The sequence below is a fragment of the Bombina bombina genome, chromosome 4 (genome assembly GCF_027579735.1).
Source record: "Bombina bombina isolate aBomBom1 chromosome 4, aBomBom1.pri, whole genome shotgun sequence".
Taxonomy (NCBI): Eukaryota; Metazoa; Chordata; class Amphibia; order Anura; family Bombinatoridae; genus Bombina; species Bombina bombina.
This window is the reverse complement of record NC_069502.1, coordinates 254,802,417-254,828,555: the sequence shown is the minus strand read 5'-3', so window position 1 is coordinate 254,828,555 and position 26,139 is coordinate 254,802,417. Positions and strand designations below refer to the sequence as shown.

Below are 26,139 nucleotides of genomic sequence, written 5' to 3'. Positions count from 1 at the left end.
ACGGAACCCCTTGCAGAACTGAAAGAACTAAATTCAGACTCCATGGCGGAGCCACAGGTCTATAAACAGGGTTGATTCTGACTGAAGCCTGAGTAAACGCTTGAACGTCTGGTACCTCCACCAGACGTTTGTGTAAAAGAATAGACAAAGCAGATATCTGTCCTTTTAAGGAACTAGCTGACAATCCTTTCTCCAATCCATCTTGGAGAAAAGACAATATCCTGGGAATCCTAATCTTACTCCATGAGTAACCCTTGGATTCGCACCAACAAAGATATTTTCGCCAAATCTTATGGTAGATTTTCCTGGTGACAGGCTTTCTAGCCTGAATCAGGGTATCGATAACCAACTCAGAGAAACCACGCTTAGATAGAATTAGGCGTTCAATCTCCAAGCAGTCAGACGCAGAGAAATTAGATTTGGATGTTTGAAAGGACCTTGAAGTAGAAGGTCCTGCCTCGTTGGCAGTCCATGGTGGAACGGATGACATGTCCACTAGGTCTGCATACCAAGTCCTGCGTGGCCACGCAGGCGCTATTAGAATCACCGACGCCCTCTCCTGGTTGATTCTGGCAACCAGACGAGGAAGGAGAGGAAACGGTGGAAACACATAGGCCAGATGGAAGGACCAAGGTGCTGCTAGAGCATCTATCAACACCGCCTGGGGATCCCGGGACCTGGACCCATAAAGAGGAAGTTTGGCATTCTGACGGGACGCCATCAGATCCAAAACTTGAGTGCCCCATAGCTGAGTCAGCTGGGCAAATACCTCCGGGTGGAGTTCCCACTCCCCCGGATGAAAAGTCTGACGACTTAGAAAATCCGCTTCCCAGTTGTCTACTCCTGGGATGTGAATTGCTGAGAGGTGGCAAGAGTGATCCTCCGCCCACCTGTCCGAGAGAGACCCTATTGCTTAGAGCCGGCAAAGAGAATGACGGGGGGGGTGGAGCTAGAGGGGGAGCTATATGGACAGCTCTGCTGTGTGCTCTCTTTGCCACTTCCTGTTAGGAAGGAGAATATCCCACAAGTAAAGGATGAATCCGTGGACTGGATACAACTTACAAGAGAAAACAGGTCCTGTCTGGCATACGACATAATCCCCTATACAGCTCAGAACTGGGATTCTAAATAAACCATAAAACAAAAGAAAAACAAGACAACAAGGAATAGGATCCCATTCCCTTGTCTAGTTAAGATCGATATCAGATTTAGAGGACTGAGATTCAACTGACGGATCAATACTGGGAACCTCTAACATTGCCAAAACATCTCAGGTGCAAACGCAGGCGTGCCAATCTACATCTAAATGCTAAGCCCTCTGCAGTCAGAGGACCCAAGTCAGCAGACTGCGACCATGGAGGTTCTCAGAGGGAACCGGGTCCCCAGAGGACTGATCTGACACAATCGTTATTTTACACGAATGTCCAGGGGCATGAGAGCCCGAATTAGTCCTTCGCTTACGCGTAGAAGGAATAGGTAACATATCTAAGGCCGCATAGATGGCCGTGCGGAACTGCGTGGTAACCTCTGGTTAAAACAAACCACTTACAGGCGAAGGAGGATTGGAATTCGGGAAAACTGCATATGTAAAAACAGAATCTAGATAACACACCTCACTGGACGAAGAATCCTCAAAAGAGGATGGCTCAGTGGTCTTTAACATCTCAACATTGGTTGATTAGAACACCCTATTGTGGCATACGGAACATAATTGATAGAGCTGGATTACCCGGGCCTCCTCACAATATACATAGGTATAAAATTATGTATCGAAGGGATCCCCCTCTAAAATATCAGAATCCTCCATAACTCGTCTATATCAAATTATAGAAAGAAAAAAAACAACTGGCACCTTATATTCCCAATAACTGGGGCACTCACCACCTCCTATGACCCAAGCAGATAGAGAAGATGCTCCTCTCCGCAGACACCTGGTCAGGAATCGGTAGCGGGGAAAAAAACATGACCACTCCCGGTCACATGGTGCACATGCAGGGCCTGGCTCTGCTAATGAAAAAGCAAGCCATCTTAATATAAAGAAATTGCGCAGCTCTCAAATTGAAAACAACCTGTATGTTCTGTATCAGCCTAGGAGCTCAAACATTCTTACACATAAGCAGTCGAAATCACATAAATATGATTAAAAATCCCCACTGTTCAAAAATCCCCCTCAGGAGATATTAACCCTTGATTCCATAAAGATAAAGGAGTCTCACTGTGACCCTGTCTTCTATCATTAACATGCGTGTATCATTAATGAAACGATTTTACCGGAATCTATGCCATGGAACAGTGACACGGTCCTTCAAGTTTGATAGATTGTAGCAGCGCTTCTGACATGGACTTGAGTGAAGAAAGCAGGCAGCTAAACTCGTTAACGCTGATTGCTTAATAAGCAGCTGTTAATATGAGTCTGGATGGGTTTGCAGAAAGACTTTCCCTGCATCTCCAGGCTCTAACTTTTGTCAATGCTCTCACTGAGAAGCTGACAAGACTACTTAAAACTCCTGTCCCATTTTGAAGAGTACTACCCTCCATAAGAGACTACTCCGAATCTTCGGACACTTCTCTGCCATCCTCCTGTGACGAAAGGCAAAGAAGGACTGGGGATGAGGGGAGTGGGGGAGGTATTTAAGCCTTTGGCTGGGGTGTCTTTGCCTCCTCCTGGTGACCAGGTTCTGTATTCCCACAAGGAATGAAGCCGTGGACTCTCCTCATATTAAGATGGAAATATAACATTAACACATTATTAAATTAGGTACTGTACCTAACTGCACAAAATGTAAAAGATATGACATATAAACATGCGCAAAATAAATACCTAAAAAAACGCATGTTTAATAATCAAGACATGGAGGCGTAAATATTTATAGGGATCTATTATGATAAAAAGGGAATAAATGCTTTTTCCGACAGGTGAAATTTATCATTATTACGCCCCAGCTCGCCTTTTAGTAAATGCGCACTAAAGTTACATCTATTTTTTTTTATAAATTCAGGCGCACATGTGCGCTTCTCTGGAGGCGAGCTGGGGCGCAGTGACAGCTGAAGTATATAGACATTTCGCCTAGCCTTTGATAAATCGCCCCCCTTAGGCTATAGACTCCTTGTACGCGCAGTCGCACAGGTTATATAAAAAAAAGATCAGTTGATTTAAAAAGGAGCAATAATTTAAGGACCATTTAAAAAGAGGAAAATGTTGCTGATCTGATCAGCAGCGCTTGTCGCAAGATGTGGAACTAGCACTGCTGATTGGATCAGAACATCAATTTTTTATTATAATGGCCCTTTGTTTTTTTTTACTTAAATCAAAGTAGGAAATAATTTTATCTTTTGAAATGTAAAAACAAATCAGGGGAAAAGCCTAAAAGTGTGAAATTTCTCACATAAAAACTCCTAGAAAAACACATTTTAAAATAATTTTAGGTTTTGAATAGGATATGTGAGGGGTCACCATGAAAAGTATTTGATGAGTTAAGTTTCAAAACAATTAAAAATTGCTCAAAAAACTGTTTTTCTTATAGACTAAAAACAAGACCAAGTTCAGGTTCCAGAGATTTAAAAGCCAATAAATAAACTTGCAATAACATTTACTGTTCCATTTAATGATATGTGCATGTTGTAATATTTTTTTACGCCCCCCCAATATAATTCAATGGCACATAAATAAAACTCATCATACCTTGCAGATGGTGTTGGAGGAGTCAGTACCAGACAACACGCATGTGGTTGCTTAAGCTGGTCATGAAATGTTTCTTGGTTTAAATGCTTCCCTAGAGCTGTGAAAACAGAAAAAACAGAAAAAAGGGCATAAGAAGTATTGAAAACTATCTAGGCTTTTACCTGCTAACTATAGCATTAACATATATATATATATATATATATATATATATATATATATATATATATATATATATATATATATAAATAAATTAAAGCATACACATATATATTTACTGGGGACACACAGTTCCCATAGACTGCTATGTAAAGGCACTTTTCAGTGCCATTTTTTTTTCTAATTCCTCACAATAGACGACTTAAGCCCCCACAAACTCAGTGCCGTTTCTTTTTTCTAACACCCCACTCCCGCCAACTTTAACCCCAAAATACTGCCTTAGTGCAGTTATTTTATTAAAAAATAAAAATGCTACAATTTTTATTTTGTTATAAAATACACTACACTGTATTTTGGGGGCATTTGGGACACATTTATAAAATTAACTAGCGATCTGATCTTGCAATGGCTGTTTATTTATCGCGCATCCTGCAAATGGCCCAAAGTTACCCATTTGCAGGCACGCAATAAATTAGCACTCCACTTGTAATCTAGCCCTAAATATCTGTTTAAAAAAACAACTATATCAATGAATATGAAAATAAAACAACTTTTTTAAACAAGAAAGGAAACATTTTATTTATAACATTTAAATTTTTTAAATTTTGTTTTACTCAAAAAAACATATTATAGACACCTTATAGGTTTTAAAATAATTTTGTCTCAAAATAGAACAAACATAACATTTCCTGATTCCACTGCAATAGAAGATTTCTTATTACATTAAACATTTTGTAGATCTACTTAGGGCAATTTGGACAAAATGAAGGAGCACTCACTGTAAAATACAGACTATGGACAAAAAAAATAACAGTAGTACCAGATATGGAACCTGCTGTAGGATAATCGTGCAAATAAGGGTATAGTATTGCACGGCAATAAACAACAGTGGTACAATAACATAAATTATGCTTACCTGATTATTTCATTTCCATCGAAGGGAGGAGAGTCCACGGCTTCATTCATTACTATTGGGAATTAAGAACCGGGCTACCAGGAGGAGACAAAGACACCCCAGCCAAAGGCTTAAATACCTCCCCCACTTCCCTCATCCCCCAGTCATTCTGCCGAGGGAACCAGGAACAGGAGGAGAAATACCAGGGTAAAAATTAATAAATTTAGGGCCGCCCAACAGAGATACGGGCGGGAGCCATGGACTCTCCTCCCCTCGATGGAAATGTAATTATCAGGTAAGCATAATTTATGTTTTCTATCTAAAGGGGAGGAGAGTCCACGGCTTCATACCCAAGCTCTAGAGGACACTGAATGAAACCGGGAGGGTAAAAGGCGGACCCTAATCTGAGGGCACCATAGCCTGCAAAACCTCTCTCCCAAAAACAGCTTCCGCAGAAGCAAAAACGTCAAATTTGTAAAACTTTGTAAAAGTGTGTAAGGAGGACCAGGTAGCCGCCTTACAAATTTGCTCCATAGAGGCCTCATTCTTGAAGGCCCAAGATGAAGCCACAGCTCTAGTTGAATGAGCCGTGATCCTCTAAGGAGGCATATGTCCCGCTGTCTCATAAGCCAAGCGAATCAAGCACCTCAACCAAAAAGACAAAGAAGTAGCAGAGGCCCTTTGCCTCTTGCGCTTCCCGGAATACACCACAAAAAGAGATGTAGACTGTCTGAAATCCTTTGTAGCCTGAAGATAGAACTTCAAGGCATGAACCACATTCAGGTTATGAAGTAGCCTCTCCTTTGAAGAAGAAGGGTTATGACACAAAGAAAGAACAACTATTTCCTGATTGACATTACGGTTAGACACCACCATGGGGAGAAACCCCAACCCAGTGCGAAGTATAGCTTTATCCACATGAAACACCAGATAACATTGCAAGGCAGCTAGTTCACATACTCTGCGTGCCGATGCAAAAGCCAACAGGAAGAGAGCCTTCCAGGATAGAATCTTAATGTCTATGGAATGCATAGGTTCAAACGGAACTCTCTGCAAAACCTTAAGGACTAAGTTTAAGCTCCAAGGTGGAGCCGACTGTCTAAAGACAGGCCTGATTCCAGACAGAGTCTGAACAAAAGATTGAATGTCAGGGAGCTCAGCAAGTCTCCTATGCAACAAAACTTATAATGCAGAAATCTGTCCCTTTAAGGAACTAGCGACAAGGCACTTTTTCAAACCATCTTAAAGAAAGGACAGAATCCTGGATACATAAAAACATAGTAACATAGTAGATAAGGTTGAAAAAAGACTGAAGTCCATCGAGTTCAGCCTATACAAATCTAAAATACTTACAAAAAGCTCCAGTTAAGCTTAAATAACCCACTAAAAGGTGACCCATTTAATACTAGCAATCATATCCAGGAATTTTGATTATATACAGAAATTTATCCAGATTATTTTTAAATGTATCTATGGTATTGGCATTCACTACCTCCTTTAGTAATGAGTTCCACAGTTTTATTGCTCTTACAGTGAAAAAACGTTCCGTTGCAGGAGATCAAATCTCCTTTCCTCCAACCTTAAATTATGACCTCGTCATAAACAATTTTCTTGGAATAAACAGAGTTTCTGCCATCTCTGTATATGGGCCTTGAATATTTTTATATAAAAGTAATCATGTACCTTTACCTTATGCCAATCATGTAATCATGATACCTTTACCTTATGCCAAGGATTCACATACCAGAACAAGCAAGTCCTCCACACCTTATGGTAGATGCGACGAGTGACTGGCTTCCTTACCTGAATTAGAGCATCAATCACACCTTCTGAAAAGCCTCTCTTGGCTAAGACTAGGCGTTAAATCTCCACACTGTCAGCCTCAGAGAATCTAGATTTCGATGTTGAAAGGGGCCCTGTGACAGCAGATCCCTGCAACAGGGTAACCTCCACGGCGGAGAGGATGACATCCCCACCAGATCCACAAACCATGTTCTCCACGGCCATGAAGGAGGAATCAAAATGGCCGGGGCCCGCTCCTGTTTGATGCGTGCCACTACACGAGGTAGAAGTGGTAACGGTGGGAAAATGTAAGCTAGGCTGAATCCCCAAGGAACCACTAAGGCATCTATCAGCTCTGTAACACTCAGTGATTATCTTTGCACCAGGGCAAAGTGTCCCCTTGTATCCAACCTTCAAGTATTCAAATACAAAGTCTCTGTTTGATCACAGTATATAAATGCTTAAGCGGCAAACTATTATCGTAAAAAAAAGGAAAGGAACTTGCACTCACATTTCCAAGTAGCGTCAGTCTTCCTAACAGCCAGGAAACCTTCTTGGGATCCCACACTCTGTGTTTTACTCCTTCAGCTGTTCAAATCCTGGTATGGATAGTGTACTGTTCCATCTGTACACCTGTGTCTCAGTGGCCGCTTATCCTCTGTGTCAGTCGGATGTAGTCCCAATGGATGTCCGATAGCCCATTAGCCGTCCAAATCGATCATCACAAGAAAAAAGCAGTAGCTAGAGCGGCTATATAAAACATCCTTTATTGTAGAAAACGTGCATGTAAAAATTTAGACCACGAGGGTGATACAAGCATAACAAAGTTAAAAACTTTTCAAACAGACATCCTCACAGAAAGGACGCGTTTCGGGTTGCCCCGTATTCACACATGCTTTTTTTCTTGTGATGATCTATCAGCTATGCCTAGGGATCCCTGGACCTCGACCCGTATCGAGGTAGCTTGCAATGGAGTCTGGACGCCATGAGATCTATCTCCTCCCCATCTGTGACAAATCTCCGCAAGCACCTCTGGGTGAAGAAACCATTCCCCTGGATGGAAGGATTGTCTGCTAAGAAAGTCCGCTTCCCAGTTGTCCACACCTGGAATGTCATTCGCTGAGAGCGAGCAGTCGCGGGACTCCGCCCACTCCAGAATCCGAGACACCTGTCTTATCGGGAGGAAGCTCCTTGTACCCCCTGATGGTTGTCGGGGGTAATGTTGTCGGTCTGGAATGTGATGAAACTGACCAGCATTGTAAATTGCTCGTAGTTCTAGGATGATGATCGGAAGGATAAACTCCTACCTGGACCACTTTCCTTGTGCCATCCTGGCTACCCAAACAGCTCCCCATCCTGTCAGACTCGCGTCCGTGGTCACAATCTCCCGAAAAGGTCGCAAGAAGGATGTCATCATGGACAGTTGCTTCGGACGAATCCACCAAGAGAACAAATCCAACAAGAGAGAGTGTTCCAAGTCTGAGCATACATGGATATCAGCTGTGATAGATCTGAATGATCGCCGTTCCACTTTCTCAACATGCACAATTGAAGAGGTCTGAGATGGAACCTGGCGAATGGGATGACATCTATGCTTGACACCATGAGACCTATCACCTCCATACAATGAGCCACCGACGGGCTTGTGGAAGACTGAAGGGCGAGAGAGGTGGACGCAAGCTTTCTGTACTGCTGATCTGTGAGAAATATCTTCATGGACAGTCTATTATCGTGCCCAGGAACTCAACCCTGTTGCTGGGAACCAAAGAACTCTTTCCTGCGTTGATCGTCCAACCGTGAGATTGGAGCAGAAGAGCCCTCGAATGATCCTCTGCGAGGCCGAGCGACGGCGCCTGAACTAGGATGTCATCCAGGTAAGGTGCCACTGCAATGCCCCGGGATCTGGCCACTGCAAGCAACGCCCCCAGAACCTTCGTCAAAACTCTCTGGGCCGTCGCCAGACCAAAAGAAAGGGCCACAAACTGGAAGTGTTGGTCCAGAAACGCAAATCTTAGGAACCTGAAGTGGTCCCTGTGAATTGGCACATGAAGGTAAGCGTCCATCAAGTCTACAGTTGTCATGAACTGTCCCTCTTGACCTAGGGGCAGAATAGATTTGATAGTTTCCATTTTGAACTATGGAACACTCAGAAACTTGTTTAAACACTTTAGGTACAGAATCGGGCGGAACGTACCCTACTTCTTTGGAACCACAAAAAGATTTAAAGGGACACTACACCCAAATTTTTTCTTTTATGATTCAGATAGAGCATGCAATTTTAAGCAATTTTCTAATGTACTTCTATTATCACTTTTTCTTTGTTCTCTTGCTATCTTTATTTGAAAAACATAATTTATGTAAGAACTTACCTGATAAATTCATTTCTTTCATATTAGCAAGAGTCCATGAGCTAGTGACGTATGGGATATACATTCCTACCAGTAGGGGCAAAGTTTCCCAAACCTCAAAATGCCTATAAATACACCCCTCACCACACCCACAATTCAGTTTAACGAATAGCCAAGAAGTGGGGTGATAAAAAAGTGCGAAAGCATATAAAATAAGGAATTGGAATAATTGTGCTTTATAAAAAATCATAACCACCACAAAAAAAGGGCGGGCCTCATGGACTCTTGCTAATATGAAAGAAATGAATTTATCAGGTAAGTTCTTACATAAATTATGTTTTCTTTCATGTAATTAGCAAGAGTCCATGAGCTAGTGACGTATGGGATAATGATTACCCAAGATGTGGATCTTTCCACACAAGAGTCACTAGAGAGGGAGGGATAAAATAAAGACAGCCAATTCCTGCTGAAAATAATCCACACCCAAAATAAAGTTTAACGAAAAACATAAGCAGAAGATTCAAACTGAAACCGCTGCCTGAAGTACTTTTCTACCAAAAACTGCTTCAGAAGAAGAAAATACATCAAAATGGTAGAATTTAGTAAAAGTATGCAAAGAGGACCAAGTTGCTGCTTTGCAAATCTGATCAACCGAAGCTTCATTCCTAAACGCCCAGGAAGTAGAAACTGACCTAGTAGAATGAGCTGTAATTCTCTGAGGCGGAGTTTTACCCGACTCAACATAGGCAAGATGAATTAAAGATTTCAACCAAGATGCCAAAGAAATGGCAGAAGCTTTCTGGCCTTTTCTAGAACCGGAAAAGATAACAAATAGACTAGAAGTCTTTCGGAAAGATTTAGTAGCTTCAACATAATATTTCAAAGCTCTAACAACATCCAAAGAATGCAACGATTTCTCCTTAGAATTCTTAGGATTAGGACATAATGAAGGAACCACAATTTCTCTACTAATGTTGATGGAATTCACAACTTTAGGTAAAAATTCAAAAGAAGTTCGCAACACCCGCCTTATCCTGATGAAAAATCAGAAAAGGAGACTCACAAGAAAGAGCAGATAATTCAGAAACTCTTCTGGCAGAAGAGATGGCCAAAAGGAACAAAACTTTCCAAGAAAGTAATTTAATGTCCAATGAATGCATAGGTTCAAACGGAGGAGCTTGAAGAGCCCCCAGAACCAAATTCAAACTCCAAGGAGGAGAAATTGACTTAATGACAGGTTTTATACGAACCAAAGCTTGTACAAAACAATGAATATCAGGAAGAATAGCAATCTTTCTGTGAAAAAGAACAGAAAGAGCAGAGATTTGTCCTTTCAAGGAACTTGCGGACAAACCTTTATCTAAACCATCCTGAAGAAACTGTAAAATTCTCGGAATTCTAAAAGAATGCCAAGAAAAATGATGAGAAATACACCAAGAAATATAAGTCTTCCAGACTCTATAATATATCTCTCTAGATACAGATTTACGAGCCTGTAACATAGTATTAATCACAGAGTCAGAGAAACCTCTTTGACCAAGAATCAAGCGTTCAATCTCCATACCTTTAAATTTAAGGATTTCAGATCCTGATGGAAAAAAGGACCTTGTGACAGAAGGTCTGGTCTTAACGGAAGAGTCCACGGTTGGCAAGAGGCCATCCGGACAAGATCCGCATACCAAAACCTGTGAGGCCATGCCGGAGCTACCAGCAGAACAAACGAGCATTCCTTCAGAATCTTGGAGATTACTCTTGGAAGAAGAACTAGAGGCGGAAAGATATAGGCAGGATGATACTTCCAAGGAAGAGTTAATGCATCCACTGCCTCCGCCTGAGGATCCCGGGATCTGGACAGATACCTGGGAAGTTTCTTGTTTAGATGGGACGCCATCAAATCTATTTCTGGAAGTTCCCACATGTGAACAATCTGAAGAAATACCTCTGGGTGAAGAGACCATTCGCCCGGATGCAACGTTTAGCGACTGAGATAATCCGCTTCCCAATTGTCTACACCTGGGATATGAACCGCAGAGATTAGACAGGAGCTGGATTCCGCCCAAACCAAAATTCGAGATACTTCTTTCATAGCCAGAGGACTGTGAGTTCCTCCTTGATGATTGATGTATGCCACAGTTGTGACATTGTCTGTCTGAAAACAAATGAACGATTCTCTCTTCAGAAGAGGCCAAAACTGAAGAGCTCTGAAAATTGCACGGAGTTCCAAAATATTGATTGGTAATCTCACCTCCTGAGATTCCCAAACTCCTTGTGCCGTCAGAGATCCCCACACAGCTCCCCAACCTGTGAGACTTGCATCTGTTGAAATTACAGTCCAGGTCGGAAGCACAAAAGAAGCCCCCTAAATTAAACGATGGTGATCTGTCCACCACGTTAGAGAGTGTCGAACAATCGGTTTTTAAAGATATTAATTGAGATATCTTTGTGTAATCCTTGCACCATTGATTCAGCATACAAAGCTGAAGAGGTCGCATGTGAAAACGAGCAAAGGGGATCGCGTCCGATGCAGCAGTCATAAGACCTAGAATTTCCATGCATAAGGCTACCGAAGGGAATGATTGTGACTGAAGGTTTCGACAAGCTGCAATCAGTTTTAGACGTCTCTTGTCTGTTAAAGACAGAGTCATGGACACTGAATCTATCTGGAAACCCAGAAAGGTTACCCTTGTCTGAGGAATCAATGAACTTTTTGGTAAATTGATCCTCCAACCATGATCTTGAAGAAACAACACAAGTCGATTCGTATGAAATTCTGCTAAATGTAAAGACTGAGCAAGTACCTAGATATCGTCCAAATAAGGAAATACCACAATACCCTGTTCTCTGATTACAGACAGAAGGGCACCGAGAACCTTTGTAAAAATTCTTGGAGCTGTAGCTAGGCCAAACGGCAGAGCCACAAACTGGTAATGCTTGTCCAGAAAAGAGAATCTCAGGAACCGAAAATGATCTGGATGAATCGGAATATGCAGATATGCATCCTGTAAATCTATTGTGGACATAAAATTCCCTTGCTGAACAAAAGGCAAGATAGTCCTTACAGTTACCATCTTGAACGTTGGTATCCTTACATAACGATTCAATATTTTTAGATCCAGAACTGGTCTGAAGGAATTCTCCTTCTTTGGTACAATGAAGAGATTTGAATAAAACCCCATCCCCTGTTCCTGAACTGGAACTGGCATAATTACTCCAGTCAACTCTAGATCTGAAACACAATTCAGAAATGCTTGAGCTTTTACTGAATTTACTGGGACACGGGAAAGAAAAAATCTCTTTGCAGAAGGTCTTATCTTGAAACCAATTCTGTACCCTTCTGAAACAATGTTCTGAATCCAAAGATTGTGAACAGAATTGATCCAAATGTCTTTGAAAAAACGTAACCTGCCCCCTACCAGCTGAGCTGGAATGAGGGCCGCACCTTCATGTGGACTTAGAAGCAGGCTTTGCCTTTCTGGCTGGCTTGGATTTATTCCAGATTGGAGATGGTTTCCAAACTGAAACTGCTCCTGAGGATGAAGGATCAGACTTTTGTTCTTTGTTGAAACGAAATGAACGAAAACGATTATTAGCCCTGTTTTTACCCTTAGATTTTTTATCCTGTGGTAAAAAAGTTCCTTCCCACCAGTAACAGTTGAAATAATAGAATCCAACTGAGAACCAAATAATTTGTTACCCTGGAAAGAAATGGAAAGTAGAGTTGATTTAGAAGCCATATCAGCATTCCAAGTCTTAAGCCATAAAGCTCTTCTAGCTAAAATAGCTAGAGACATAAACCTGACATCAACTCTGATAATATCAAAGATGGCATCACAGATAAAATTATTAGCATGCTGAAGAAGAATAATAATATCATGAGAATCATGATGTGTTACTTGTTGCGCTAAAGTTTCCAACCAAAAAGTTGAAGCTGCAGCAACATCAGCCAAAGATATAGCAGGTCTAAGAAGATTACCTGAACACAGATAAGCTTTTCTTAGAAAGGATTCAATTTTCCTATCTAAAGGATCCTTAAATGAAGTACCATCTGACGTAGGAATAGTAGTACGTTTAGCAAGGGTAGAAATAGCCCCATCAACTTTAGGGATTTTGTCCCAAAATTCTAATCTGTCAGACGGCACAGGATATAATTGCTTAAAACGTTTAGAAGGAGTAAATGAATTACCCAATTTATCCCATTCTTTGGAAATTACTGCTGAAATAGCATTAGGAACAGGAAAAACTTCTGGAATAACCACAGGAGATTTAAATACCTTATCCAAACGTTTAGAATTAGTATCAAGAGGACCAGAATCCTCTATTTCTAAAGCAATTAGAACTTCTTAAGTAAAGAACGAATAAATTCCATTTTAAATAAATATGAAGATTTATCAGCATCAACCTCTGAGACAGAATCCTCTGAACCAGAAGAGTCATCAGAATCAGAATGATGATGTTCATTTAAAAATTCATCTGTAGGGAGAGAAGTTTTAAAAGATTTTTTACGTTTACTAGAAGGAGAAATAACAGACATAGCCTTCTTTATGGATTCAGAAACAAAATCTCTTATGTTATCAGGAACATTCTGCACCTTAGATGTTGAAGGAACTGCAACAGGCAATGGTACTTTACTAAAGGAAATATTATCTGCATTAACAAGTTTGTCATGACAATCAATACAAACAACAGCTGGAGGAATAGCTACCAAAAGTTTACAGCAGATACACTTAGCTTTGGTAGATCCAGCACTAGACAGCGATTTTCCTGTAGTATCTTCTGACTCAGATGCAACGTGAGACATCTTGCAATATGTAAGAGAAAAAACAACATATAAAGCAAAATTGATCAAATTCCTTAAATGACAGTTTCAGGAATGGGAAAAAATGCCAAAGAACAAGCTTCTAGCAACCAGAAGCAATGAAAAATGAGACTTAAATAATGTGGAGACAAAAGTGACGCCCATATTTTTTAGCGCCAAATAAGACGCCCACATTATTTGGCGCCTAAATGCTTTTGGCTCCAAAAATGACGCCACATCCGGAACGCCGACATTTTTGGCGCAAAATAACGTCAAAAAAATGATGCAACTTCCGGCGACACGTATGACGCCGGAAACGGAAAAGAATTTTTGCGCCAAAAAAGTCCGCGCCAAGAATGACGCAATAAAATGAAGCATTTTCAGCCCCCGCGAGCCTAACAGCCCACAGGGAAAAAGAGTCAAATTTTTTGAAGGTCAGAAAAAATGATTAAATCAAATGCATTATCCCAAATATGAAACTGACTGTCTGAAAAATAAGGAAAGTTGAACATTCTGAGTCAAGGCAAATAAATGTTTGAATACATATATTTAGAACTTTATAAACAAAGTGCCCAACCATAGCTTAGAGTGTCACAGAAAATAAGATTTACTTACCCCAGGACACTCATCTACATGTTTGTAGAAAGCCAAACCAGTACTGAAACGAGAATCAGCAGAGGTAATGGTATATATAAGAGTATATCGTCGATCTGAAAAGGGAGGTAAGAGATGAATCTCTACGACCGATAACAGAGAACCTATGAAATAGACCCCGTAGAAGGAGATCACTGCATTCAAATAGGCAATACTCTCCTCACATCCCTCTGACATTCACTGCACGCTGAGAGGAAAACCGGGCTCCAACTTGCTGCGGAGCGCATATCAACGTAGAATCTAGCACAAACTTACTTCACCACCTCCATCGGAGGCAAAGTTTGTAAAACTGAATTGTGGGTGTGGTGAGGGGTGTATTTATAGGCATTTTGAGGTTTGGGAAACTTTGCCCCTCCTGGTAGGAATGTATATCCCATACGTCACTAGCTCATAGACTCTTGCTAATTACATGAAAGAAAAGAAGGCATCTAAGCAAAGGAGCCAGCAAATTGTTTGTTCAGAACCATGGACAACACTTATATATTGGTGCTGTCCAATCAGCAAGGACAACCCAGTTTGTTCATCAAAAATGGTCCGGTACCTAAACTGAAATTCTTGCTTTTCAAATAAACATACCAAGATAATGAAGAAAATTTGATAATAGGAGTAAATTAGAAAGTTGTTTAAAATTGCATGCTCTATCTGAATCACGAAAGAAAAAAATTTAGGTTCAGTTTAAATAGTACCCTAGACCCCTTTCTGCTTGGGGTACTGGTACGAAAATGCTGAGAGAGGAGAGAACCCTCACACACTCTAGAAAGGCCTCTCTCTTTTCTGGTCTTGAAGACAGGTTTGACAGGAGGAATCTGCACCTGGGCCGATGGGATCTGAACCCTATCCTGTAACCCTGGGAGACCGCTTCTAGAACCCAAGGGTCCTGAACGTCCTGCAACCATGCGTCTGAGAATAGAGATAGAGATAATCTGCCCCTACGTGATCCGGAGACCGGTCGGGGGCCGCCCCTTCCTGCCGATTTTGTCTCGGCGGGCTTCTTGCTCTGCTTAGACTTCCAAGATTGAGCCGGCTTTCAAGATACCTTGGACTGGTCCGCTGGCGCTGGGCCTTGTCCGCACGAAAGGGACGAAAAGTAGATCCCTTAGGCTTAGCCTTCTGATCCTGAAGTAGGAAAGCTCCCTTGCCACCCATTACCGTGGATATGATCGAATCCAATCCTGGACCGAACAGGATCTTTCCTTGAAAAGGCAGGGACAACAGCCTCAATTTAGAGGTCATGTCCGCAGACCAAGATTTTAGCCACAGAGCCCTGCGCGTTAAAACAGAAAAACCTGACACCTTAGCATTCAGGCAAATAATTTGCATATTGGCATCACAGATTAAAGAATTGGCGACTTTCAGCGCCTTAATCTACTCCTGCATCTCGTCGATAGAGGTCTCCCCCTCAACTATTTCACACATGGATTCACACTAATATGTTGTAGCTCCAGCGACCGCCACAACGGCCGCTGCTGGCTGAAAAACAAACCCTGTGTGCTGAAACATCTTTCTCAACATGTTTTTCAGCTTTTTATCCAAGGGCTCTTTAAACGACAAACTATCCTCGAGGGGAATAGTCGTCTGCTTCGCGAATGTAGAGATAGCCCATCCACCTTAGGGATGGTCCCCCACAGCTCAAGCTGAGAGTCCGGAATGGGGAACCATTTTTTAAAGGAAGAAGAAGGGGAAAAGGAAGAACCTTATCGCTCCCATTCGTTCTTAATAATATTAGCCATCTTAACGAGAACCGGGAAAGACTGAGATACTACCCTGTCCTCGTATACCTTGTCAAGCTTAGGAATCGCAGGTTCCTCCGGTATCTTAGTTTCCGGAACCTCCAGAGTAGCAAGCACCTGCCGTAGCAGAAAGCGCAAATTCTCCATCCTAAACCTATAACCAGGCTCCTCCACCGCCGGAGGTTTAGATGACACGGACTCCGACCCAGAAGGGGCCTCTCCTCTGAAGAGTCGGAGTGGGCCTTGTCATCGTATAGAGCCTCTGGATCTTCCATAGGCGAGGACAAACCCTGGGCCGGGCCGCTATGATAAACCCTACGCATGCACTTAGCAAAACGTGGTAAGGCATGGATCACTTTCGAAATCGCCGATTCTAGTTGGTCCGCAAAGTCTGACAGCCAACGAATCTCTCCCGAAGGAGTAACGGTTAGACCCCGGGGCGCTGCATGTGCAATCGGAGATGAATGTAGGGAACGCACCTCCCGGGACGAAGAACCCTCAGAGGTGGATGGCTTAGTAGTACTAGACATCCGTTTACATTTAGATGTTGTAACTTTATCAAAGCATGTGGAACATAGTTGAGCAGGCTGATCAACCAGAACCTCCTCACAATAAACAATGAGACTTTATTAAGGAAGGGGAGCCTTCCAACGCGTCAGAGTCCTCCATCGCTTGCGCGTTTGGTTAGACTACTTTTATTTATTAAAAAGGCACCTTTATACCACCAATGGCCGGGCACTCACCACCTCCTAGGACCTAGACTACAGAAACCGCTACGTCTCCTGCGTCACAGATCAACAGGAAGGACCGCCCCTGCACTAGGGAAAAACACACCAAATAATGGCCGTGCAAAGTTTCCGCAAATAACCTGAAATTTCCACACATTGCCAGAGCCTCATCTCACACTTAACACAGCAATGACACAATAAACAATATCATTTATAACCCCCCCCCTGTTCAATAATCCCCTTCCAGGAATATTAACCCTTGATTCTGTAAAGCTAAAAAGGCGCCACACTGTGACCCTGTCATCTATGTTATCATTATTAATAAAAAAATGAAACAATCTTACCAGAATCTACGCTGTGGAACAGAAACACGGCCCTTCAAGTGCGACAGGTTAGTAGCCTCGCTCCTGACATGGACTTGAGTGAAGAAAGCAGGCAACGAAACTCGTCTACGCCAATTGATTATGGAGCTGTTAATATGAGTCGGGATGGTTTCACAGAATGACTCTCCCTGCATCTCCGGACTCTTTCGCCTAGGCTCTCACTAAGAGACTGACAGGACTACTTAAAACTCCAGTCCCACTGCAAAGAGCACTACCCTCCATAAGAGACTACTCCGAAACTCCGGCACTCCTCTGCCATCCTCCTGTGACAAAAGGCAAAGAATGACTGGGGGATGAGGGAAGTGGGGGAGGTATTTAAGCCTTTGGCTGGGGTGTCTTTGCCTCCTCCTGGTGGCTAGGTTCTTAATTCCCAATAGTAATGAATGAAGCTGTGGACTCTCCTCCCCTTTAGATGGAAATATGGATGCTGAAGTATCCACACACAAATAAACTATTGCATGGAAATAATAACAGCAATACCAGATACAAGTAAAGTACAATATTGCATTGCAATAAACAACTGTAATACAAGAAATGGCAAATACTGTAGTATCCACTCACATAAAATAGACGATTGCACATTAATAAATAGTATTAGTACAGTAGTACAAATATAGAAAATACTGTAGTATCCACTCACAAGTATAATATTGCTCGGCAATAAACAGGATACAAGGTATGGAAAATACTGTAGTATCCACTCACAAGTAAAGTATACTATCGCACAGCTATAAATAGTAGTAGTACAATAGTACGTAAAAGTATAGAACATACTGTAACATCCACTCACAAGTATAATATTGCAAGGCAAAAAATAACAGTAATACAAGGTATCCACTCACACAAACTATTGCACAGCAATAAATAGCATTAGTACAAATGAGAAAAATACGGTAGTATCCACAAACAAGTATAATATTGCAAGGCAAAAAATAACAGTAATACAAGGTATGGAAAATACTGCAGTATCCACTCCCATGTTAAAGTAGACTATTGCACAGTAATATAAAGTAGTAATACAGTAGTACAAATATGGAAAATAATGTAGTGTCCACAAATAAGTATAATATTGCAAGGCAAAAAAATAACAGTAATACAAGGTATGGAAAATACTGCAGTATCTAGTCACACATAAAGTATACTATTACACAGCAATAAATAGCAGTACAGTAGTACAAATATGGAAAATACAGTAGTATCCACTCACTAGGAAATATAATATTGCATTGCAATAAATAGCAGTATTACAAGATATGAAAAATACAGTAGTATCCACTGACAACAAAAATATACTATTGCACAGCAATAAACAGCATTAGTACAACATAAGAAAAACAAAATACTGTAGTATCCTCTCACAAGTGAGGGTATACCATTTCACAGCAACATACAATAGTACCGGCTGTAGTAACGTCTAACAGTAAGGATACAATACTCCAAAACCTGAGAATTATACACTGATGTAAATTAAATTGATAAAAAACTAAATCTGTATATATCTATGCTTTAACAAATTTAAATCTGTAAATCAATCCTTGACTGCTCCATAATAAATGATTGAAACAGTTCAGAACTGGAAAACAAAGATTTTGCATTACAAATATTGAAAGGTATACATGATCACAACATGCTTCACATTGTGTTTCATTAGTCTACACTTGGTAAGTTAGAGAATGTGTATGGCGTAGAGGCGCTTACAGCTGTGGGTAAATGTTCTAGTTGTTTTCGTATCCTTTTTTAAAAATATTTTTGTTACACTGTGAGGGTTATTCAAGTTTAGTTACAAACTATAGGACAGTAAATTATATCGTTCAAATTCTATAAAAATAATCTCTTCCTGACAAAGTAGGTATTTATATAAAATAATTTATTATAACACACAATATATTATAAAACAATATAATAGTTAATTAACACTTCACATTCATACTCTCATTCATAAAACAATATATCTAAAATCGGCTATATCCAATGCTCTGTGCTACTATTCAAATTATGGTGTGCCTAGTATAAAATGTAGCAATATGTCAAAACATCAAAATATATAAGGAAAGTCCCAATATTAACTCCAAATTTCGCTGTTTAAGCGTTTGGCAAAAAATGGCTTATCTGACCATGGTTTTAAATGTATATATCCTTTAGTCTTTAATGCTTAAAACCATTTCTTTTCGATATTCAGGTCACAGTCTTTAATCTGGTAAACCAGCTATCAGCACACGGATAAAAAGTTCAATTGTTGTTTATTGTACTAGGTTGTACAGACGTTACCTTCAACTAGATTATGTCAATCCCCAAAGGCTTTCTTACCGCCTTGGTTAAATCTTCTGCCTGCTGCTCTTACTCGCAGGTCTCAACAGATGCAGCTTTACACTCACCGGGATTCTTCACGCTGTTAGCTTTAGCGTCTGACGTCACCGGTTACCCTCAGCTGTGGAGTCTTGAATTCCGATATACTTGCGCAAGTATTGTTTCCTCTGATAGCCCTCCACACTTCCACTCTGCTCTTAGTACTCCGTATGCAGAGATCACTCGGGCTCAAAACTTAATCCTCCTTCTGTTATGTAAATCAGATGTGCAGTTTAAATCCGTGCAGATTACACCAAGTGTTCAGTATTTCTACGCGTTTCACCCCACGTTTACCAGGGCTTTCTCAAGATACTGTTTACACTCACACCTGCTCCTTAAATACCTGTTTTCAGATCCGGTGCAAATCTGGAGATAATTAACTTCCTTTCCCCAGGTTCTATTTTGTGGGAACCTTATGGGTCTTTTTCGCCATTTAATGCCACACTTATTTCTCTGGAGTTTTTTTTAAAACATATGTGATATTATAATTATTCCTTTCTTCTTTAGCTAAAACACTAAAAAAGTATACATACTAATTAAGTTGTAGGCCTACAATCTTATATATTACTTTTTTCTTAAAGACTATGTGTATCATCTCACATCCATTAAACTAAATCATATATTAAATCTTTAAAAATAGCCTAAAATACAATAATACAATTAAACTTAAAATTACAGTTAATGCTTTAAAACTCGATCAATTCTAAAAACAAAATCAATTTTAAAAATATATTATAATCTATTGTATATATATATATATATATATATATATATATATATATATATATATATATATATATATATATATATATATATATATATATATATATATATATGAATTCCTCCTATACCAGTGCTCGCGAATTTAATACCCATACTATAACTAATCTCTATCAATGGGATAACATAAATCCTATTGAAGTATACTCTTCATAAAGGAGGTGTATAAAATATATGTAAATTTATCAAATATAACACTATTAGACTGAACTGTATATACTACTATTATTGCACTTTCAATATTGCATCACCCAATTGTATCTAATCTTCTACATGGCTTCCTGATCTGGTCATTTCAAAACTTTTTTAAAAAAAGACTTAAGAAAACGACTTAAAAAATTACATGGTCCTATCTATTGTATTATTTCTAAGGTTAACTATTAGCATTAATCTTCCTTATTTCATAAAAAAGGTGTAATTTCTATTTCAGAATTAAGTCCATGGGGGTACAGTGAATTAAAATTGTAAATCATTTCTGCTTCTTTTCTTAGGAGTTTATTTTCATAGTCTCCCCCTCTCCAGTCTCCCTTTACTTTACATAGACCCCAAAATTTAAAGTCTTTAAGATTATTATGGTGGACTTCTCTAAAATGTTGGTAGAGGTGGGTTTCTAGCTTCCCTTTTTCAATATTCCACAGATGTTCCCTCATTCTATCCCTCAACATCCTGGTAGTTTCTCCTACATAGATCATATAACAAGAACATTGTATCGCATAAATCACCCCCTTGCTATTGCACCTAATAGTATCCTTTATTTCAAAATCTATATTCATCCTTGGGACTTTTAGAATTTTCTTTTTTGAGCTATATTTACATGATCTACACGTTACGCAAGGGAAAAATCCCCTTACTTCTTTCCCCCATAGATCTTTATCTTTATTAGGACCTCCTTTATTTCTTTTGAACTCACTCGGTGCCAGTAGTGTTTTCAAATTTCTGGTTTTTTTATATACTATTTTGGGGTAGGGTGGTAGTTTATCCCCTAAAATGGGGTAATTTTTTACTATGTGCCAGTGTTTGCGTAAAATTTTCCTAATTATGTTGTGATTATCGCTATATTCTGTAACAAAAGGTATGTTGAAATCCTCTGTTTGTTGGTTTTTTACTTTATAGTTCAAGAGTGAGGCCCTATCTGTATTCCTTGCTCTTACTATTGCTTTTTTTTTTATATTATCCTCATTGTAGCCTCTATCTTTAAATTTGTTTTCCACAGTTTTTATTTGTTCTTCAAAATCTTTTAGCTCCGTACAATTCTTCCTTATTCTAAGGCTTTGGCCTACAGGTATGTTGCTCTTCCATTTAGAATAGTGGCAGCTGGTGGCATGTATGTAGTTGTTTGCATCTGTGGGTTTAAAATATGTTTTGGTAACTAATTTGTTCTTATCTGCCATTATCTCCAAATCTAAAAATGATATATTCTCTCGACTGATTTGATAAGTGAATGACAAACCCCTATCATTATTATTCATTAAACCAAAAGTGTCCTTAAGGGACTCTTCACTACCATTCCATATAATAACAATATCATCGATGTATCTTGAGAAAGCCCTGGTAAAAGTGGGGTGAAACGCGTAGAAATACTGAACACTTGGTGTAATCTGCACGGATTTAAACTGCACATCTGATTTACATAACAGAAGGAGGATTAAGTTTTGAGCCCGAGTGATCTCTGCATACGGAGTACTAAGAGCAGAGTGGAAGTGTGGAGGGCTATCAGAGGAAACAATACTTGCGCAAGTATATCGGAATTCAAGACTCCACAGCTGAGGGTAACCGGTGACGTCAGACGCTAAAGCTAACAGCGTGAAGAATCCCGGTGAGTGTAAAGCTGCATCTGTTGAGACCTGCGAGTAAGAGCAGCAGGCAGAAGATTTAACCAAGGCGGTAAGAAAGCCTTTGGGGATTGACATAATCTAGTTGAAGGTAACGTCTGTACAACCTAGTGCAATAAACAACAATTGAACTTTTTATCCGTGTGCTGATAGCTGGTTTACCAGATTAAAGACTGTGACCTGAATATCGAAAAGAAATGGTTTTAAGCATTAAAGACTAAAGGATATATACATTTAAAACCACGGTCAGATAAGCCATTTTTTGCCAAACGCTTAAACAGCGAAATTTGGAGTTAATATTGGGACTTTCCTTATATATTTTTATGTTTTGACATATTGCTACATTTTATACTAGGCACACCATAATTTGAATAGTAGCACAGAGCATTGGATATAGCCGATTTTAGATATATTGTTTTATGAATGAGAGTATGAATGTGAAGTGTTAATTAACTATTATATTGTTTTATAATATATTGTGTGTTATAATAAATTATTTTATATGAATACCTACTTTGTCAGGAAGAGATTATTTTTATAGAATTTGAACGATATAATTTACTGTCCTATAGTTTGTAACTAAACTTGAATAACCCTCACAGTGTAACAAAAATATTTTTTAAAAAAGGATACGAAAACAACTAGAACATTTACCCACAGCTGTAAGCGCCTCTACGCCATACACATTCTCTAACTTATCTATTATATACTGTCTAGGAAGGAGACGGTAATTGTAGAAAGGCAAGGTGGGTACAGCCTAGCGCATCACACACACCATTTTCCTAAATTAGTCTACACTTGAGAACGTTGGTAAAACAAAAACAGTTATAGGTCTCCAAGCATCACAATGCAAGATTCAGTGCACACTAATACTCATCGCATTTAAACCGGAGATTATAGATTGCCCTGCATAGCCTTATCAGGAAAACATTAATTATGCTTAGCTGATCAATTAATTTCTTTCATGGTGGCGAGAGTCCACGATCCGTTACATATGGGAAATAATACCCAAGCTGTGGAAGTCCATGAGTAACTATAAAATGAGGGATTGAAAAAAACTGCTATTTTTTTGCTGAGAAATTAAATCCATAACCCAAAAGAAAGTATCTCTCTTATAACAAAAACTCAAAAAGACATGCACAATCATCAAACTAAGACAACTGCCTGAAGGCCCTTTCTACCAAAGGCTGCTTCAGAGGAAAAAAAACAAAAATTGTAAAATTTAGTAAAAGGTATGCAAATTAGACCAAGTAGCTGCTTTGCAAATTTGATCAACTGAAGCCTCATTCTTGAAAGCCCATAGACGTGGCAATTGATAGTAAAATGAGCTGTAATTCTCTGTGGCGGAGGCTGACCCGCCTCCAAATAAGCTTTGTGAATCAAAAGTTTCAACCAAGAGGCTAAAGAAATATAGGCCTTCTGAACTTTGATAGGGCCAGAAAAAAAGAACAAACAGACTACAAGTTTGACTCAAATCTTTAGTAGCATTAACATAATATTTCAATGCTCTAACAACATCCAAAAAATCTTTCAGAAGCATTTTTTGGATCAGGACACAAGGAGGGAACAATCTCCATAATGTTGTGTGAGGAAACAACTTTAGGTAAAAAAAAATTAAAATATACAGTAGTCCGTAAAACATAATTTATGTAAGAACTTACCTGATAAATTCATTTCTTTCATATTAACAAGAGTCCATGAGCTAGTGACGTATGGGATATACATTCCTACCAGGAGGGGCAAAGTTTCCCAAACCTTAAAATGCCTATAAATACACCCCTCACCACACCCACAAATCAGTTTAACGAATAGCCAAGAAGTGGGGTGATAAGAAAAAAAGTGCGAAGCATATAAAATAAGGAATTGGAATAATTGTGCTTTATACAAAAAAATCATAACCACCACAAAAAAGGGTGGGCCTCATGGACTCTTGTTAATATGAAAGAAATGAATTTATCAGGTAAGTTCTTACATAAATTATGTTTTCTTTCATGTAATTAACAAGAGTCCATGAGCTAGTGACGTATGGGATAATGACTACCCAAGATGTGGATCTTTCCACACAAGAGTCACTAGAGAGGGAGGGATAAAATAAAGACAGCCAATTCCTGCTGAAAATAATCCACACCCAAAATAAAGTTTAACAAAAAACATAAGCAGAAGATTCAAACTGAAACCGCTGCCTGAAGAACTTTTCTACCAAAAACTGCTTCAGAAGAAGAAAATACATCAAAATGGTAGAATTTAGTAAAAGTATGCAAAGAGGACCAAGTTGCTGCTTTGCAGATCTGGTCAACCGAAGCTTCATTCCTAAACGCCCAGGAAGTAGATACTGACCTAGTAGAATGAGCTGTAATTCTTTGAGGCGGAATTTTACCCGACTCAACATAGGCAAGATGAATTAAAGATTTCAACCAAGATGCCAAAGAAATGGCAGAAGCTTTCTGGCCTTTCCTAGAACCGGAAAAGATAACAAATAGACTAGAAGTCTTACGGAAAGATTTCGTAGCTTCAACATAATATTTCAAAGCTCTAACAACATCCAAAGAATGCAATGATTTCTCCTTAGAATTCTTAGGATTAGGACATAATGAAGGAACCACAATTTCTCTACTAATGTTGTTGGAATTCACAACTTTAGGTAAAAATTCAAAAGAAGTTCGCAACACCGCCTTATCCTGATGAAAAATCAGAAAAGGAGACTCACACGAAAGAGCAGATAATTCAGAAACTCTTCTAGCAGAAGAGATGGCCAAAAGGAACAAAACTTTCCAAGAAAGTAATTTAATGTCCAATGAATGCATAGGTTCAAACGGAGGAGCTTGAAGAGCTCCCAGAACCAAATTCAAACTCCAAGGAGGAGAAATTGACTTAATGACAGGTTTTATACGAACCAAAGCTTGTACAAAACAATGAATATCAGGAAGAATAGCAATCTTTCTGTGAAAAAGAACAGAAAGAGCGGAGATTTGTCCTTTCAAAGAACTTGCGGACAAACCCTTATCTAAACCATCCTGAAGAAACTGTAAAATTCTCGGTATTCTAAAAGAATGCCAAGAAAAATGATGAGAAAGACACCAAGAAATATAAGTCTTCCAGACTCTATAATATATCTCTCGAGATACAGATTTACGAGCCTGTAACATAGTATTAATCACGGAGTCAGAGAAACCTCTATGACCAAGAATCAAGCGTTCAATCTCCATACCTTTAAATTTAAGGATTTCAGATCCGGATGGAAAAAAAGGACCTTGTAACAGAAGGTCTGGTCTTAACGGAAGAGTCCATGGCTGGCAAGATGCCATCCGGACAAGATCCGCATACCAAAACCTGTGAGGCCATGCCGGAGCTATTAGCAGAACAAACGAGCATTCCCTCAGAATCTTGGAGATTACTCTTGGAAGAAGAACTAGAGGCGGAAAGATATAGGCAGGATGATACTTCCAAGGAAGTGATAATGCATCCACTGCCTCCGCCTGAGGATCCCGGGATCTGGACAGATACCTGGGAAGTTTCTTGTTTAGATGAGAGGCCATCAGATCTATCTCTGGAAGCCCCCACAATTGAACAATCTGAAGAAATACCTCTGGGTGAAGAGACCATTCGCCCGGATGCAACGTTTGGCGACTGAGATAATCCGCTTCCCAATTGTCTACACCTGGGATATGAACCGCAGAGATTAGACAGGAGCTGGATTCCGCCCAAACCAAAATTCGAGATACTTCTTTCATAGCCAGAGGACTGTGAGTCCCTCCTTGATGATTGATGTATGCCACAGTTGTGACATTGTCTGTCTGAAAATAAATGAACGATTCTCTCTTCAGAAGAGGCCAAAACTGAAGAGCTCTGAAAACTGCACGGAGTTCCAAGATATTGATCGGTAATCTCACCTCCTGAGATTCCCAAACTCCTTGTGCCGTCAGAGATCCCCACACAGCTCCCCAACCTGTGAGACTTGCATCTGTTGAAATTACAGTCCAGGTCGGAAGAACAAAAGAAGCCCCCTGAATTAAACGATGGTGATCTGT

At 39.8% G+C, this 26,139-nt stretch overlaps 1 protein-coding gene across 1 annotated transcript in view; it reads right to left on the bottom strand.

Moving 5' to 3' along the window:
- Nucleotides 1-26,139, bottom strand: part of PASK (PAS domain containing serine/threonine kinase) — a 426,576-nt gene that overhangs the window by 302,124 nt on the left and 98,313 nt on the right. Inside the window, exon 9 of the mRNA XM_053709902.1 lies at nt 3,683-3,779. Within this exon, the coding sequence (XP_053565877.1) occupies nt 3,683-3,779 (97 nt within the window). The remainder of the gene's footprint in view (nt 1-3,682; nt 3,780-26,139) is intronic.